Source organism: Dendrobates tinctorius, unplaced genomic scaffold (genome assembly GCF_039654945.1).
Source record: "Dendrobates tinctorius isolate UK_male_01 unplaced genomic scaffold, ASM3965494v1 ptg000010l, whole genome shotgun sequence".
Classification (NCBI taxonomy): Eukaryota; Metazoa; Chordata; class Amphibia; order Anura; family Dendrobatidae; genus Dendrobates; species Dendrobates tinctorius.
The window spans coordinates 5,616,062-5,634,620 of NW_027361678.1; the positions used below are offsets into that span (position 1 = coordinate 5,616,062).

Sequence of the window (18,559 nt, forward strand, 5' to 3'; positions counted from 1 at the left end):
ACTGAGAGGACAACCTGCACGGGTGATCGAGTGAGAACGGGCTCCTGTCCCAAGCCGCTAACAGGGCATGCTGCAGGGGGCGGAGATGAAACTGAGCAAACGGGATTGCTTCCATCGCTGCCACCATCCTGCCCAGGACCCCCATCCCGAATCGGATAGTATGGAGGCCTGGCTGTTGAAGTCTTCGAGCTCCCTGTCGGAGTGCCCGAGCCTTGTCCTGAGGGAGAATTACCAATCCCTGGGAGGTATCGAATATCATCCCTAGGAAAACAATCCTCTGGGCCGGCGTGAGGAATGATTTCTTCCTGTTGATCATCCATCCTAGACGAGACAAGGTATCCAGTGTGATGGTGACACTCTCCTCGCACGCTGGAGGGGACGGGCCCTTTACCAGAAGGTTGTCCAGGTATGGCAACACCACAATGCCCCGGGAGTGAAGAGTGGCCATGGCGACCGCCATCACCTTCGTGAATATTCTGGGGGCCGTGGCCAAACCGAAAGGCAGCGCCACAAACTGGAAGTGCCGTCCCTCGACCGCAAACCGTAGGAATCTCTGATGCGGGGGAAAAATAGGGATGTGTAAATATGCATCCTGAACATCGATTGAGGCCAGGTATTCTCCCTTCTCCATGGAGGAAATAACCGACCGGAGGGACTCCATGCGAAAATGCCTGACCCTGATGAACCTGTTTAGTAGCTTTAGGTCCAGAACCGGCCTTACCGCTCCATCCTTTTTGGGCACTGCGAACAGGTTGGAATAAAACCCTTGGGTTCTTTCGCTCCTTGGCACCGGAACGATGACCCCTTTGTGCTGCAGCACTTCGATGGCCCCCCGTAATGCCTCTGCCCGAGACCTTGACTTGGGAAGCCGGGAGGGAAAAAATCGTGTTGGCGGACTTTTTATAAACTCTATCTTGTACCCGGAAGATATCAGCTCCGTCACCCATGCGTCGCGTGCCACCGCAGCCCATATGTGACAGAACCGTTGCAGACGACCGCCAATCCTGCTGTCCTCGGGTACCGCACTTCTCGAGTCATTTTGTAGAGGGCCTCTGGGACCTGGCCCCCCTTGATCTGGGCGGACGCCCTCGCATCCTACCCAGCGGGTTGGTCCTGTAGGTGACCTGACGCTCTTTGTCATGGTTATAGCGCGCAGGAGCGGGGGTACTGGCCGTTGCCGTCCACGCGGGTGCGCGAAATGCCCGAAAACGCGCCTGAGGCTGACGAAATGGCGTCTTTGTCTTCTGTTGTGGGAGAAAACTACTTTTACCCCCTGTTGCGTCCGAAATGAGTCTATCCAATTCTTCCCCAAATAGTCGGTTACCCTGAAAGGGCAGGGAAGTCAAGGATTTTTTAGACACCGAATCAGCCCGCCACAGCCTTAACCACAAGGCTCTCCTAATGGCGATTGCGTTTGCTGCTGCAAGTGCTGCGCTATTAGCTGCATCCAAGGATGCATTAATTAGATAGTCACCCGCCATTGCGATCTGACTTGTTATCTCAGCCACCTCTGCTGGCAACTCCCTATCCTGCAGGATCTCATTTAAAGAGTCCGACCAGGACATCATGGCTTTGGCTACCCATGTTGCCGCAAAGGAAGGGAAGAGTGCTGATCCTGATGCTTCGTATACCGAGCGCGCTAATCCCTCTATGAGCCGATCCGTGGGGTCCTTGATGGCCGAACCACTAGGCACTGATAACAGGGATCTCGAGGCCAGGCGGGATACCGGGGGGTCCACTGCCAGAGACTCTGCCCATTTTTTACAGAGCTCTGGCGCAAATGGATATCTTGATCCTAGCGTCTTCTGTCCTGAAAAACGCTTGTCTGGCCGTTCCCGGTGCCGCTGCACTATATCCTCGAACTCAGGATGAGTGCTGAACACTCTCCGCGGCTCCCGGGCCTTTTTAAAAGACACCTTATGCCCTGCGGTTAGGGTGACCTCATCATCAATACCCAGAGTCTGGTTGACAGCATCAATGAGACTGTCCACCGTCTCCCGGCACCCTGGGGTGTCCAGGTCCAAGGATTCTTCCACATCCTCTACTGAGCTCTGCTCGCTCCCTGAAAGGGGTGACGGCGAGCGTGATGCCACACTCGCAGATGCTGAAGCACCGGAGGGGCCTGGCGACACAGTATGGGTTCCCTTCCTATGTGCCTGCCTAGAGAGAGTGCGGCCCCTGCAGGCCGGCGGCTCATGCGAGGAGGCAGAACCCTCCCAACCAGGCGAGCCGTCATCTCTACCCCTATCCGGGGCCTGAAGGGTCTCAATTGCCTTTGTTAATGATACCATAGACCGAGTGAGGGATACCGCCCACTCTGGGGGTTCCGGACCCCTGGGCGCGTTCGGTGTCACAGGTTTCACATAATTTACTGGTCTGCGCTCGTGGGAATCTAACCCCACAGGAAACGCATGCGGCATAGAAGGATGCGTGCGCTTTACCTTTTCCAGACATACTGCTGGAAAAAGGCCAGAAAAATAAATAGATTCATATATATATATATATATATATATATATTTATTTTTTTTTTTTTTTCCTTTTTCAAGGTGGGCGAATGCGGAGGAGAGGGGAGCTCTATATGCCCTAGCGTGGCCTTCAGGCCGGGGTCACACTTACCCCTCCGTAGTCCTTTTCCCGGCTCCTGCCGTGGGAGGCCCCTCCAGCTGCGTTGGTGGCGGTCTCCGGGGACTGCCGCGCTTTGCAGTAAGCTGCGCTTCCTGCGGCCTACCCCGGACTGCCGTCGGGGACTCCATTTTATCCGGTGCCCGCCCTGCCAGGAGGGGGGCGGCGCCGGAAGTGACGCCGACGGACGCCGCACTGAGGGCGGGACTTCCGCCCGCGGATCAGGCCGGAGCCGCGGCCTAAATTACGATACCCCCCGCCCCGGATCCTGTAACGCCGATACCGGGGACGGGGGGCGCCGAAGCGGCGCCGCCTAAGACGCGGCCGGAGCGCTGCCGCTCACTTCCGCCCGCGGCCTAGGCCGAAGCCACGGGCTAAATTAATGGCGCTACCCACCTGGGGTCCAAACGCCGGGCCCCAGCGACGTCCTCTCCTCCACCTCCTGTGCTGCCACTGCCCGCTCTGCCCCAGGTATTGGGGGGGTTTGGGGGGGGGTGGTCCACCTGACTCTGCGCACAGGGCCCTCCGCACCTGCTAGTCTCCTTCTTGGACGGTGCAGGCACCCTAACTCCGTCTGCCCTGTAGGGGCGAGGAGAGGGACCGTCCGCCGCCGTGCAGCACCGCCGTCAAGCATTGGTGGAGCAGTGGGGGCGCACAGACTAGTCTTGTGCCAGTGTGCAAGCCCATGGTTTCCATACCTAGGGGTGGACAGGGCTAAGTCTGGCATAGTGTCCCACGTCGCGGGAGAGGAGACATGGAGGGACACTCGCACGTAGTCGCCCGTTGCTGGTTTGGGGAAATAGGATCCTTTCTATAGGATGCGTTGCCCCTTCTCGTCTTCAAAAAATAACAAACACGAAAAATAGATGTCTGGGGAAAAGTCCCAGAGGTGTCCCTCGGTGCGGGAAAGGATACGCGGAGCGATGCTCAACGCGTGCTCGCCCGTTGATGGTTTGGGGAGATCGGACCCTTTCTATAGGATCCGTCGCCCCTATCTCCTCTTCATAGTGAGAACCGAAAAAGAAACCTAGTCTGGAGAAACCAGACTGCGTGTGCCTCCAAAGACACTAAGCAAAAAACTGGTTTCCGCCCGCTATAGGGGCGAGGGTGTATGCGGTGGAGGAGGAGCTAACTTGTTTTTTGTATGCCTAGTGTCAGCCTCCAGACGGCAGTAGCACACACCCCACAGTCTCTGTGTCCCCCAATGAGACGAAGGAGAAAACCATCTTTATGAAAGATTTGAAAGATTTACTAATAATGGTATTTTTTTTTTTTGGGAGCAAAGATGATCTTTATACATAGTTCCGAACCTCAATGTCACGAGAGACCCTTTGCAAAAAAAAAAAGTATATTGATTAATGCTTGTGTAGACCACACGGTCTCCAGATTAGTGCCAGTCTAACAGACTTTGGGTCTTACCTAAAGGGATCATGACACCATAATTAAGTTTATTAAATAATAAAACTTATTAAAACTGTTAACCCGATTTATTTCATTCTCCCCAGCTTATCCACATTTTGGGTTGATAATAAGCCATGCCACTGTATATACAGTAAAAAGCCTTGCTTTATAATTTTGTTTAATTGGATTTAAAACTTAAAGTAAATTGTCGCATACTGTACTTAGAAGTTAGTAAAACTGTGGTTTGAAAAATAAATTAATCTACTTTACTCCATGCTTAATTAAACTTCCCTAATTCCTAAAACTGTTAATGAGAGCATTGATTAAACAATAAAATTAATACTTACTCCGAGCTCATAGGCGGCTGTGATCAGCTCCCCTGTGAAAAAATAAATGTAAAACCAATAATTACCATTAGGGAATGACCCTCCTCCAAAGTTTCCCAAATTCAAAAGGCTTGTGCTGGGATTTTGCATTAATTTGACTTGATAAAAATAAATCTAGAGAGATTTAGCAGCATGAAATTTTCTCAGAAATTCCTCCCACTTTCGATTTAGTTACACTGGAAATCATTCCGAGAAGACAAAAAAAAAATGTGTGTTTTATTTCTCTTGCGATTAAATCAAAGAGTACAAAAAAAAAAAAAGCATGTTCAGATTCTATATCGAAGAGTATCTTTAGTCCGGCATCCAATAATCATAATTATAGACTAAAGGAATTTCATCATGTAGGAATATCATGTAATTAAGTAAAAAGACATGACATCATTAAAGCGTCATCAGAAAAATAATTTAATTTCAAATAAGTTAAATTTTTTTTCTCAATTTTCCATACTATTTTTATAAAAAAAAAATAAAAAAAAAATTCCACTAGGCCTCATAGTAGACTCACACTTTCTGTTCTGTACAGAGGACTTTTCATCAGTCTCATTTACGTTACAGACAGGATTACAATGACGGTAACACAGGATCCACCATTCACACTAGGCAATATCACAGCTTACTTCCTCCTCCTGTACAATGACTGATAATGCCTCAATATACAGTAAACACAGGATCCACCATACACAATAGGTGATGTCACAGCTCACCTCCTCCTCCTACACAATGACTGACAACACTTCTGTATACAGTAAATAACACGATCCGCAATTCACAATAGGTGATGTCACAGCTCACCTCCTCCTCCTGTACAATGACTGATAACACTTCTGTATAAATTACATATGATCCGCAATTCACAATAGGTGATGTCACAGCTCACCTCCTCCTCCTGTACAATGACTGATAACACTTCTGTATACTGTAAATAACATACGATCCGCAATTCACAATAGGTGATGTCACAGCTCACCTCCTCCTCCTGTACAATGACTGATAACACTTCTGTATAAATTACATATGATCCGCAATTCACAATAGGTGATGTCACAGCTCACCTCCTCCTCCTGTACAATGACTGATAACACTTCTGTATAAATTACATATGATCCGCAATTCACAATAGGTGATGTCACAGCTCACCTCCTCCTCCTGTACAATGACTGATAACACTTCTGTATACTGTAAATAACATACGATCCGCAATTCACAATAGGTGATGTCACAGATCACCTCCTCCTCCTGTACAATGACTGATAACACTTCTGTATAAATTACATATGATCCGCAATTCACAATAGGTGATGTCACAGCTATTGACAGTCTATTGCAGCCTTTGTCCATGTGGCTACTGAACACTTTAAAGAGGACCTGTCACCAGGTCAAACGTGGCCAGTTTTTGGTCTTAATTTATTCCATCTGCTCTTCTGAGTATTTTGTTTTTGTTTTGTTTTTAATTCGCCATATGGTTCTTAAGATATGAGGCCTTTTTATTTAGTGCTCACGGGATTCTCTGGGAGCGCATCTTTAGGACGCTCTGCAACATTACCCTGTGAGCCACACCCCATTGGAAAAGACCATACAAATTAACACCAAATAAAAAGGCCCATATCTCTGCAACCAAAAGCAGGAATTACAAATAAAAATTTGCATATCCAGGAGAGCAGTGGGAATAAAAAATAAGAAAAAAAAAAAAAGACTTGACCTGGTGACAGGTCGTTTTTAAAGTGCAACTGACATTTCAGGAGACTGTAAAGAAGAATGTATGTGTCTGCCTCTAGCTCTTCCCCTCTCCATAGAACTTTATGAGCACCAACTGTCATCTCTCTCAGTAATAGGAAAGTCTGTCCTTACTGAATACAGATTTTACCTATGAACTGAGAATGTAAAATCAAAGAAGAGAAAGAAGCAGATTTCTTTGATAAAGATATATTACAAAGTTTCATAGTTTCATGTACACTATTGAGCTATGGGTAAAACAAAAAAAAAAGCTACTATTAGGTCTAGTGGTCAGTGAGAATATGATATAGGATAAAAAAGGTATAAATAATGTAAAAACAAAATACATTTAAGATAAAAAGAGAGCTGGAGAGAGAACATAAAAAGCTATTTTTTCATATACAAGTTTGGTGTATATGGGGGGGGGTAACAGGAGAAAGCCCTTCCACAGGTTCCCCTTTATACTTGCCAGAGCTGCTAGAAACAATTTACCAAAAATAATCCGTGGAATCCAATTGGGTAATATCCACTTTTTGTTTGCCCCAGTTTTGATCATTTGCCCCCAGCATCACTACATTGCATTGATTCCAATGCTACCACGTCCAGTGAATAGAAAAATAAAAAAGGACTAGTATTATTTACCGGAAGGGGATGATCCAAGTACAGAAATGTATTTTTAAGGGGAAATTTGCCATTATTACCCATGCTAATATTAATTTTAGTGCCCTTTTTACACCTAATTTAAAGCTTTGAATATTCAAGTTCATGTACCAGGAAAACACATCATTTGTCATTTTTCTTGTTGCCAGCACCTGCTCTTTATAAAACATTATTATCAGCAGGTAGTATGAGTGAGTAGGGGGCCGGTAAACAATACGTAAAAAAGGAGCAGAAAGGAACCCGGAATAATGTCATTGCAATTATAACAGACATTGGTATTTAATTAGATTGCTGCGAGCGGAGCCGTGGTAGAAAACGGGACTCCACGCAACACATTTCAGCCAAATTGCAGTTTTTATTTGATTACAATTTGGTTAAAAAAAAAAAAAAAAAAAAAGAAGAGGTGGGAGCAGTGACCCCAAAGAGCTAGCAATCCGCTCCAGTACTAGACATTGAATAGGGAGCGAAGCTGGATGGGAACGTGCGCCTGTGAAGTACTGTAGGCAGTAATTATCTGTGATCCCGGGAAGTGGATGGAGAAACTCTAGACTTAATGTACGTAAACAATACCCCACCGGTGACAATTTTCTCTAAGGCTCTTTCCAGGTAACGTCTTTCTCCTTCACGATAATTATGCATTATTTAAATGAACGTAAGGTTAATCATTACCGCTGGAAACACAAAAGTGGCCTGCTCTTTTGTACGCCGCGAATATTGACATACAGTCATATTTTTTTTTTTTTCTTCAATACCACAAAGCTGTTGTTATAGCCACAATGATTTCCAGTAAATTCTATAACCAGCTCCCCTCCCGAAAAAATAAAAAAAAAATAAAATAAAGTTAAAAAAGAACAGGTTGATTCTGTACAAGCCACACAGAATAAAACAGACGTGAAATCATTTTATGGATTTTTTTCGGGGGGTGGGTTTTGTAATGTCGCAGTCGATGAGAAGGAACAGTGCGTGCCTCGTGTAGAAATACACTGTATATATCCGAAAAGAAAAAAAAAAAATAATTCGCTCACCGCTTTTCTTATGTATCCATGAAATTCAGTTTTGGGTGAAAAGCTGCCCCCTTTCATTACATAGACTCAGAGCTTAAAAGGGTGATCTTGAGTTTTATCCAAAGGATAGGAGATAACTTTCAGATTGCTGGGGGTCTGACCGCCATGGCCCCCACTGATCAGAGAACCAGGGCTTTGATGAGCTGAATAGCATATGAGCAATCTCTGCTCTATCCAGCCGGGGTTTTTCAGAGGTTCCCAAGATGGCAGGGGGCCTCGGCAGTCGGACCCCCAGCGATCAGAAAGTTATTATTTATCCCATGGACAGGGAATAACTTTAAAACTTGAGAAACCCCCTTTAAATGTCACACTAAAGCACGCCATACACAAGACAGCTGTGGGCTGAATGATCGATCAGCAGACAGTGATCTCTGCCGTCTCCACCATACACACAGGCGCTCGACTCAGCAAAGTGTTCATGTGTCTTCAATGGGGAGAGAGGAGATAATCGCTGTCAGACTCCTTTGGCTTTGGCTTCTGTCGCCTGAAAAGAAAAGGATTTGTCACTGAAATTTCGACTTCCCGATACTTCTCTCCCATGATATCATCTGTTGTGGTAGGGTCGGGAGACCCAAAACACATCAGATGGTTGTTCGATCCTGTGAAAATCTTCAGATTCGGACAGTCTTCATCTAATGTGAACAGGAGGGCGCTTAAATGCCACAGTTAAAGGTAACTTGTCACCTCAATATAGTGGTAATCCGAAGGTTAATAGCGCTGAAATCTTATGTCACTGGCTTACTGGAGCAGCAGGAACAGGGATAAAATAAAGTTTCATTCTCCCTGCAGCTGCTTGTTTCCGGTCATCGGGGCGGTGCTGGGAGCAGTTACAGTCACCTCTCACTACAAAGTAAGCGCGACTGTAATCACTCCCGTTGTTGGTTGATAACCTACTCCGCAGAGTGTGTGTGCAGTATTTGTGTGTTCAGAGCAGGCTGTCAATCAAAGTGGAGGGAAGTGCTAACAGTGCAATTGCTGTGCAGTGAGCAGTGCCTGTAACCGCTCCCTGCACCTCCCTGATGACTGAAAGCGAGCGGCTACAGGTAGAATAAAACTTTATTTTCTCCATGAGGCCGCTGCTTTTGTAACATTTCCAGACATGACTTAAATGTTATTTACTTGCAGAATACCAGAAAATCTACAGGTAAGGCCGGTTTCAAACGTCCGTGTTTTTCTGGTACCAAAGATGACAGTGTCTGTGTGTTTAATACTTGCGGCACACGTGGCAACCGTGTGCTGCATCAGTACCACATGCACAGGCGCCAGGGAAGAAGCGGTACTGTAAAGCGCTGTTCCCTGCTGGTGAAGACGGTTCTCATCATTCTCCCTTGCTCTGCCGGTGATCAGCACAAGCAGGGGAGAATGTCGAGTTATATTCAAGTGATAACAATGACTGCAGGCGGCGGCTGATGGGACTATTACTTCCATCAGCGTACACTTGCTGCCGCTAATAACAGTGACAGCAGGAGCGCTGCGTCACCTGCCCCATAAATAAATTTAAAAAATCCGGCATGGGGTCCCCTGTATCTTCTATAACCAGCCAGGCAAAACTCATGGCTGGGGGCTGCAGCCCTCAGCTGTCTGCTTCAGCAAGGCTGGTTATCAAGTATAGAGGTCCCCACATCGTATTTTATATTTAAATAATTTTAAAAAAAATGGCGTGTGGTCCTCCCCATTTTTGACAAACAGCCTTGCTAAAGCTGACAACAGGGGGCCGGAATTATCAGGCTGGTATGGGGCCATGGTTATTGACCCCCCCCAGCCTAAAAACAGCAGCCTACAGCTGCCCAGAAGAAGCACATTAGATGCACCAATTCTAGAGCTTTGCCCAGCTCTTCCCACTTGCCCTGTAGCGGTGGCAAGTGGGGTTCATATTTGTGGCGTTGATGTCACCTTTGTATTGTCAGGTGGCATCAAGCACACGGCTTAGTAATGGAGAGACATCTATAAGACACCTATCCATTACTAATCCTATAGATACATGGTAAATAAAGACACAGCCAGAATAAAGACCTTTATTAGAAATAAAGCAAAATACACTTTTCCTTTTTCATTTAAAAATAACAAACACAGTTATACTCACCTAACGCCTAATTCCACTGAATCCTTTGTCTCCTGTAATAAAACAAATAAACAAAAAAAAAACAACAATATCCCTCACCTGTCCATTGTTCTGTCCAACGCCATAATCCATGTCTGGGGGATAAGCCATTTTCAACCTGGATGGTGCCAAGAAGCGACTGTCCAGGCTGAGAACCACTGGTGAATGAGCTACAGTGAGCATTGACCGGCGGTGACATCATCTAGGTTACAGCTGGTCAGTGAGACTGCGTTCCAACAGGGCTGAACTGCTATGACCTTAACACTATAGAGAATCTATGGGGTATTGTCAAGAGGAAGATGAGACACCAGACCCAGCAATGTAGACGAGCTGAAGGCTGCTATCAAAGCAACCTGGGCTTCCATAACCCCTCAGCAGGGCCACAGGCTGATCGCCTCCATGCCACGCCACATTGATGCAGTAATTGATGCAAAAGGAGCCCCGACCAAGTATTGAGTGCATTTACTGAACATACATTTTGGTAAGCCAACATTTCGGATTTTAAAATCATTTTTCAAGCTGGTGCTATAAAATATTCTAATTTATTGAGCTAATGAATTTTCGGTTTTCACTGGCTGTAAGCCATAATCATCAGCATTAACAGAAATAAACATGTGAAATAGATCACTCTGTTTGTAATGATCTATATAATATAGGAGTTTCACTTTTTGTATTGAAGAACTGAAATAAATTAACTTTTTGATGATATTCTAATTTTGTGAGAAGCACCTGTATATACTTCCCATCCTACAGTCTCTCCCTCCTCTCCGCCCATCTATACACTACCCATCCTACAGCATATCTCTCCTGTCCGCCCATCTATACACTGACCAGCCTACAGTATATCTCTCCTCTCCGCCCATCCTTCAGTACCTCTCCTACTGCCCATCCTGCAGTATATCTCTCCTGTCCGCCCATCTATACACTACCCATCCTACAGCATATCTCTCCTGTCCGCCCATCTATACACTGACCAGCCTACAGTATATCTCTCCTCTCCGCCCATCCTTCAGTACCTCTCCTACTGCCCATCCTGCAGTATATCTCTCCTGTCCGCCCATCTATACACTGCCCATCCTACAGTATACCTCTCCTGTCTGCCCATCTATACACTGCCCATCCTACAGTATATCTCTCCTGTCTGCCCATCTATACACTGACCAGCCTACACTATATCTCTCCTCTCTGCCCATCCTTCAGTACCTCTCCTACTGCCCATCCTACAGTATATCTCTCCTCTCCGCCCATCTATACACTGCCCATCCTACAGCATATCTCTCCTGTCCTCCCGTCTATACACTGACCAGCCTACGGTATATCTCTCCTCTCAGCCCATCCTTCAGTACCTCTCCTACTGCCCATCCTACAGTATATCTCTCCTCTCAGCCCCTTTATACAGCCCATCCTGCAGTAGATCTTCCATATTATTTATCAGTACATCGGCACACCACTGCTTCCTTGGTATGCTCTCTGTACTGTAATGAAGGAGGTTTCCCCCTGTCCAGTGACGTTGTCTCTCACAGTAGAAGCTCCATTCTAGACACGTCCAAGAATATAACTATGCTAGCAGGATGCCAGGGGAGAGCGACTGCACTTGATCGACTATAAGATGGAACAATTAAAGAGTGTTCCAATGGCAACTGGAGGGTAAATAAATCTTGGAGCATTATCCGGGCCAAAACTACACGTGTACAGTAAGGCCGGTTTCACATTAGCGCATTTTCAGCGCGCGCACGGCCGGGGGTAGCTCCGCCCCCGAGCCGGCTCTCTGCCCGGCGTGCCCGCCCCTTGCTTGTAGCGCCGCCTACTAGCGGACAGCGGCGCCTGCGATCGGCGCACCCTATCTTTAGCATAGGGTGCGCAGATCGTGCGCAGGCCGTGCGCTAGTTGCGCTTTGACCTGTGCTGCGCACTTTTGACGGTGCGCCGTGCGCGCCAAAATCCGAAAAGTTTGATTTTGGCGCCCACGGCGCACCGTCAAAAGTGCGCAGCACAGGTCAAAGCGCAACTAGCGCACGGCCTGCGCACGATCTGCGCACCCTATGCTAAAGATAGGGTGCGCCGATCGCAGGCGCCGCTGTCCGCTAGTAGGCGGCGCTACAAGCAAGGGGCGGGCACGCCGGGCAGAGAGCCGGCTCGGGGGCGGAGCTACCCCCGGCCGTGCGCGCGCTGAAAATGCGCTAATGTGAAACCGGCCTTACACTATGTGACTGCAGACTTATGAACCTCACAACGCGCACACTGCACGCTGTTAAGATTCCCTGGTGTCAGCGCTGGGAGAAGAGGGGTGTAACCGCAAGTATGTGACTTGCATACATGTTGTCACATGCGACTGGACTGTATCCAGCCTCCCTTGATGCAAATGTATCGAGCGATGACGGATACAGGCGAGTCAGAGCCTGGCCTGGAGTATGCAAATCGCATTCACTGCGGTTACATGACCGCTCGCTGCCGGAGAATCCTTACAGTGCCCGCGATGTGAGGATTCACAAGTCTGCAGTAATTCCATAGGGGATACACATGTACTTTTCCTTATGACATATTTATCACATCTATGGGCTCTACTATGTACATACAAACTACACATTATAATTTAGATATTTTCATGGAGGTGTGGTGGATCTGAGACCCGACTTGGTCCACTTTTTCGCTAAAAACATTGATTTGTTTCGCACCTTCACACAAACATGAAACCAAATGAAACAGATGTGCTTTAATGTTTTTGCACAAGAGTGTAGGACTTATATTCACATGTGTTTTTTCCACATTTCTGTTCTGTTATAGAGACAGAAATATGAAAATAATGGATGTGCGGGACCCCAGTGGGGCACACAGCCGTAATTCACTATCATGGAGCCTGTCTGGTTTCCATTATGATATGTGCTCTTTTTTGCCTGGCATCTGTGGTCGGATCTGCGACAGAACCTCCAATGCAGATGTGAACAGAGCCTAAAGTGCTGGACGCCAATTACACAATACCTTTTCAGCTGATACATGGGTATTTTGTTATTAAGGTTGCACTTGTTTTTGTGTAAACATTATCTGTGCATCAAGAATAAATTATTAATCGGTAATTCATTGTTGATGCTTAGGTTCTCCAGTTCAGATCACAATCACTTCAATTGTCCCGGGAATGTCCTCTACACCGTGTATAGCGCTCTGTACACTGGGTACACCTGGCAACTGTGGGACCTGGTAATGGAAGCGAAGCCAGGCGTCAGACCACCACCGGTCTAATATTAATGAACCCAAAGATAGGTCATCAACAGTGATGAGCGAATGTGCTGGGATAAGGTGTTATTCCAGCATGCTCGGGTGCTAACCAAGTGACTTCTGCGGGCTCGGAAAATATGTTTGAGTCCCTGCGGCTGCACGTCTCGCAGCTGTTCGGAAATCATTGCATGTGTTGCAGCTGTCATACAGTGCTAAGTCATGCAGCCGCGGGACTCAGACATATTATTCAAGCATGCTGAAGACACTCGGTTAGCACACGAGCATGCTCAGATAACACTTTATCCCAGCATGATTACTCATCACTAGTCATCAATATGTTAATCCTGGATTATTGCTGTAAAGTCTCAAATCAAGGAGAGTTTGTCATCTCCACCAATATATCACTGACTGTGCACCCTCCTTGCATGCCCACCGTACCTGAATCTCCTCCAGGTAAAGATGGATGTAAAGTTTTAATGTATACAGCAAAAACACAAGTGAATACAGCCAGGCTCCAGATGCCATGGTGCAGGGCTTTTTCTCCAGGGTCACTGCGGGTTTCGCTTGCAGCTTTCAAAGTCTTTGTGTTCCCCATGGCAAGAAGTGAAATTCGCCCTTCTCTGTCATTCACCAGAAACCGGCCATTCTTGTTACCCTCATATCACTAGAGGAAAAGAGAGTTATGAGATTTGTTTTCTGCAGGACACATGAACAAACAAAAGTTAAAGAGGTTGGGCTCCTTAAAAAAAAATTGCACCATTTGACTTTTATCGGATCTTTTGTTTCTCTCCACATTCAGCTTTGATGTGGTCAATCAGCTAAGAGGAGCTCAGAAACAGACAGACAAAAGAGTTACAAATTACCCTCAGAACTAGCTTACTGGTAGACTTTCAGTTAACTCATTCCACAGCCACCAATAGATTGTGTAAAACACTGAGGATACAGAAGGTGAATGACCCAAATTTTTAATGAAACCCAATTGCAAATTTTATTTTTAGCCCCAAATACAAAAGTGCAAAGGCAAACATTCGCTATGGAGGGTGAGAATTATCTTCTATCCACAGGACCCCACTCAGCCAGAGAAAAGGGATCTGAAAAGCTCCTTCGGAATTGATTGATGGCCACGAATGCTCAGCAATCATTGTCTATGGTACTGTCATATAAAGCCGAGTGCGAAATATACTTGACAATTTCTGGAGATTGAATGCATCACTGATGAGAATTTGTGGAAACTGCTTCTCAGATTGTTGTGGGACTCTGGGGCCCCCCCACTGATCAGGAAGTATCCTGTAGATTGCAGATACAGCGGGGAAAAAGTATTTAGTCAGCCACCAATTGTGCAAGTTCTCCCGCTAAAAAAGATGAGAGGCCTGTAATTGACATCATAGGTAGACCACAACTATGAGGGTCAGAATAAGAAAACAAATCCGAAAATCACCTTGTCTGATTTGGCAAGATTTATTTTTCAAATAATGGTGGAAAATAAGTATTTGTTCACCTAACATGCAAAATTTCTGGCTCTCACAGACCTGTAACTTCTTCTTTAAGGCTGCGTTCACATGTTGCACTTTTTTCGCGTTTTCACGGCGATTTTCCGCTGCGAAAACGCATCCCATACAATCCTATGGGATTCCACATTGCTGAGCTAATGCTGCGGATTTTACCGCTGCGGAATTGCATCGCGGTAAAATCCACAGCATGCCCATTCTTTTTGCAGAATCGCGACGATTCCGCACCCAGAGGAATGCATTGATCCGCTTACTTTCCGCATGTGGCTGTGCCCACCATGAGCAAAGTAAGCGGATCATGTGCGGAAGGTACCCAGGGCCTGTAAAAAATAGAATAAAAATAAAAAATAGTGATATACTCAACCTCTGATGGCCCCCGGAGCCTTCCCGCCTCTCACCACGCGCCCGGCATCTTCCGGTCCCAGTAATGCTTTGTGCGAATGACCGCGATGATGTCGTGCTCTCGCGAGCGTGACGTCATCTCAGGTCCTTCACGCAAAGCATTACTGGGAACGGAAGATGCCGGGAGCGCCGCAGAGCAGATCGGGGGCCGTCGGAAGGTGAGAATAACATTTTTTTAAAAAATTATTTTAACATCCTACCTATCACATTCCAAGCGATTAGCATCACAAGCATTCCGCAAAAGGAAAACGCTTGCAAAACTCTTATTTTCCACGGGAAAACGCATGCGAATTTGACTAAGGGTATGTGCACACGGTGCGGATTCTGCTGCGGATCCGCAGCATTTCAGGCTCTGCGGGTCCGCAGCAGATTTAGGAGCATTGTACAGTACCATTGTTTTCATTGGTAAACTGGAAAACACAGTGCACATGCTGCTGATTTTTCCGCGCGGTTTTGCAATCCACAGCATGTCAATTCTTTAGTGCAGAAATGCTGCAGTTTCACACCTCATCCATTATGAGGTGTAAAACCGCAGGGCAAAACCGCAGATAAACCGCAGGACTTTAGGGTGTGTGCACAGGTTGCGGATTCTGCTGCGGTTCCGCAGCGGATTTGGCCGCTGCGGATCCGCAGCAGTTTTTGCTGCGGTGTACAGTACCACGATATCCTTTGGATATAAAAAAAACGAAATGCAGACGGTGCGGAGTTTTCCTGCGGTTTCTAAACCGCAGAAAGAATTGACATGTCAATTCCGCTGCGATTTGCCATCTCCTCCATTGTGGAGATGAAAAACCGCAGAGCAAAACCGCAGGCTAATCCGCAGGTAAAACCGCAGGTCTTTTGACCTGCAGATTTACCTGTGGATTTTACAAAATCCGCGCGGCCAAATCCGCAGCGTGTGCACACACCCTTAGTCCTGCGGATTTATCTGCGGTTTTTACTACAAAATCCACAGAGCCAAAAAACTCCGTGTGCACATAGCCTTCCTCTGTCCTCCACTCATTACCTGTAGTAATGGCGCCTGTTTGAACTTGTTATCAGTATAGAAGACACCTTCCACAACCTCAGTCACACTCAAAACTCCACTATGGTGAAGACTAAAGAGCTGTCGAAGGACACCAGAAACAAAATTGTGGCCCTGCACCAGGCTGGGAAAACCAAAGCTGCAATAGGCAAGCAGATTGGTGTGATGAAATCAACTGTGGGAGCAATAATAAGAAAATGGAAGACATACAAGACCACTGATAATCTCCCTCAAACTGGGGCTCACCGCAAGATCTCACCCCGTTGGGTCAAAATGATCACAAGAACGGGGAGCAGAAGTCCCAGAACCACAAGGGAGGACCTAGTGAATGACCTTCATAGAGATGGGACCACTATAACAAAGGCAACCATCAGTAACACACTACATCGCCGCCAGGGACTCAGATCCTGCAGTGCCAGACGTGTCCCTCTGCTTAAGCCAGTACATGTCCCGGCCCATCTGGCGTTTGCTAGAGAGCATTTGGATTATCCAGAAGAATATTGGGAGACTGTCATATGGTCTGATGAAACCAAAGTAGAACTGTTTGGTAGAAACAAAACTCGTTGTGTTTGGAGGAGACAGAATGCTGAGTTGCATCCAAAGGACACCATACCTACTGTGAAGCATGGGAGTGGCAACATCATGCTTTGGGGCTGTTTCTCTGCAAATGGACCAGGATGACTGATCTGAGTACATGAAAGAATGAATGGGGCCATGTATCGTGAGATTGTGTACAAAACTTCTTCCATCAGCAAGGGTATTGAAGATGAAACGTGGATGGGTCTTTCAGCATGATAATGATCCCAAGCACACCGCCAGGGCAACGAAGGAGTGGCTTCGTAAGAAGCATATGAAGGTCCTGGAGTGGCCTAGCCAGTCTCCAGATCTCAACCCCATAGAAAACCTTTGGAGGGATTTGAAAGTCTGTGTTGCATAGTGACAGGCCCAAAACATCACTGCTCTAGAGATGTGCATGAAGGAATGGGCCAACATGCCACCAACAGTGTGTGCCAACCTTGTGAAGACTTAGGCTATGTGCCCACGTTGCTTTTTTGAAGCGGAATATTCCTGAGCGGAAATGCACACCCTCTTCCTGGGAAAACGCATGCGTTTTATGAAGCGCTTTTGTTAAGCGTTGTAGCATGCGTTTTCTTAAGCATTTTTGCAATACAACTGTATGTATGCGAAATTAATGAACATGCTGCATTTTTTTCTGCTAAGCGTTTCCGCAGCAGAAAAAAAACGCACCATTACTACATCTGCAGATTCAATTAAGATTACATGGGATGCTTTTCTTAAGCGTTTCCGCGGCAAAAGCGCAGCGGAAACGCTTAAAAAAAGCAATGTGGGCACACAGCCTTACAGAAAATGTTTGACCTCTGTCATTCCCAACAAAGGATAAATAACAAAATATTGAGATGAACTTTTGTTAATGACCAAAAACTTATTTTCCACCATAATTTGAAAAATAAACCTTGCCAAATCAGACAAGGTGATTTTCTGGATTTGTTTTCTCATTATGACGCTCATAGTTGTGGTCTACCTATGATGTCAATTACAGGCCTCTCTCATCTTTATAAGTGGGAGAACTTGCATAATTGATGGCTGACTGAACACTTTTCTTTTTTTTCCCACACTAACTTTCCAAGTTGGGAATAACCCTTTAAAGCCACAATAAAACAAGAAGGGGAGAATTTATCAAAGATTGTACTTCACCTTTTTTAGTGAAAAAAAAAAAAAAAACTGGTGCAACTCTTAGCTGTTTTGTGCTTCTCTGATCAATTTTAAAAGAAATCTAGGAATAGGTTAGCAAGTGGGTGTTGGCCTCTGCAGAGCTACAGATTTACTATATTGCTGGGGCTGCTTGGTCACTTTGGCCTCAATCGCGTTCCAAAAAGACCCCTGTATACCACTGCTTCATTGTGGCATAATATGGGTGAGGGAGGTCGTATTGTGACTTGCAAGGTAATGTAAGAAGTGATCAGAACTGGTTGGATGGGTTACCCCAGCAATGTGGCCTATAGCGATCACTGGCCGCATGACCGGTGTCATCCAAGGTAGCCTGCTGCCGCAGCCCAGGTCATGTATGGCTAATACGATGGCCAGTGGAGCTCATCTGCTATAGTGTGTATAGGAATGACTACTGATGAGCGATCGTGCTGGGCTAAGGCGTTATCTGAGCATGCTCGTGTGCTAACCGAGTGTCTTCAGCGTGCTCGAACAATATGTTTGAATGCCCGCAGCTGCATGTCTCATGGCTGTTAGACAATCCTTGCATGTGTTGCGACTGTCTAACAAACAAGGAATCCCTGCATGTGTTAGTCTGTCAAACAGACACGAGACATGCAGCCGTGGGTACGCCGAAGACACTCGCCTAGCACCCGAGCATGCTCAGATAGCACCTTATCTGAGCACATTCACTCATCACTAGGAACTACCAATGACTACATAAATATTGTAGATGTA

The 18,559-nt window shown here is 46.4% G+C and overlaps 1 protein-coding gene across 7 annotated transcripts in view; it reads right to left on the bottom strand.

Annotated features, from left to right (window-relative positions):
- TMEM260 (transmembrane protein 260) overlaps positions 1-18,559 on the bottom strand; it is a 128,078-nt gene that overhangs the window by 88,599 nt on the left and 20,920 nt on the right. For all 7 annotated transcript variants that reach the window (XM_073585941.1, XM_073585918.1, XM_073585929.1 and 4 more), the window contains exons 2-3: positions 13,598-13,823; positions 4,371-4,402 (exon numbers count right to left, since the gene is read on the bottom strand). In XM_073585941.1, coding sequence (XP_073442042.1) covers positions 4,371-4,402; positions 13,598-13,754 — 189 coding nt within the window. In that variant the 5' untranslated portion in view covers positions 13,755-13,823. The remainder of the gene's footprint in view (positions 1-4,370; positions 4,403-13,597; positions 13,824-18,559) is intronic.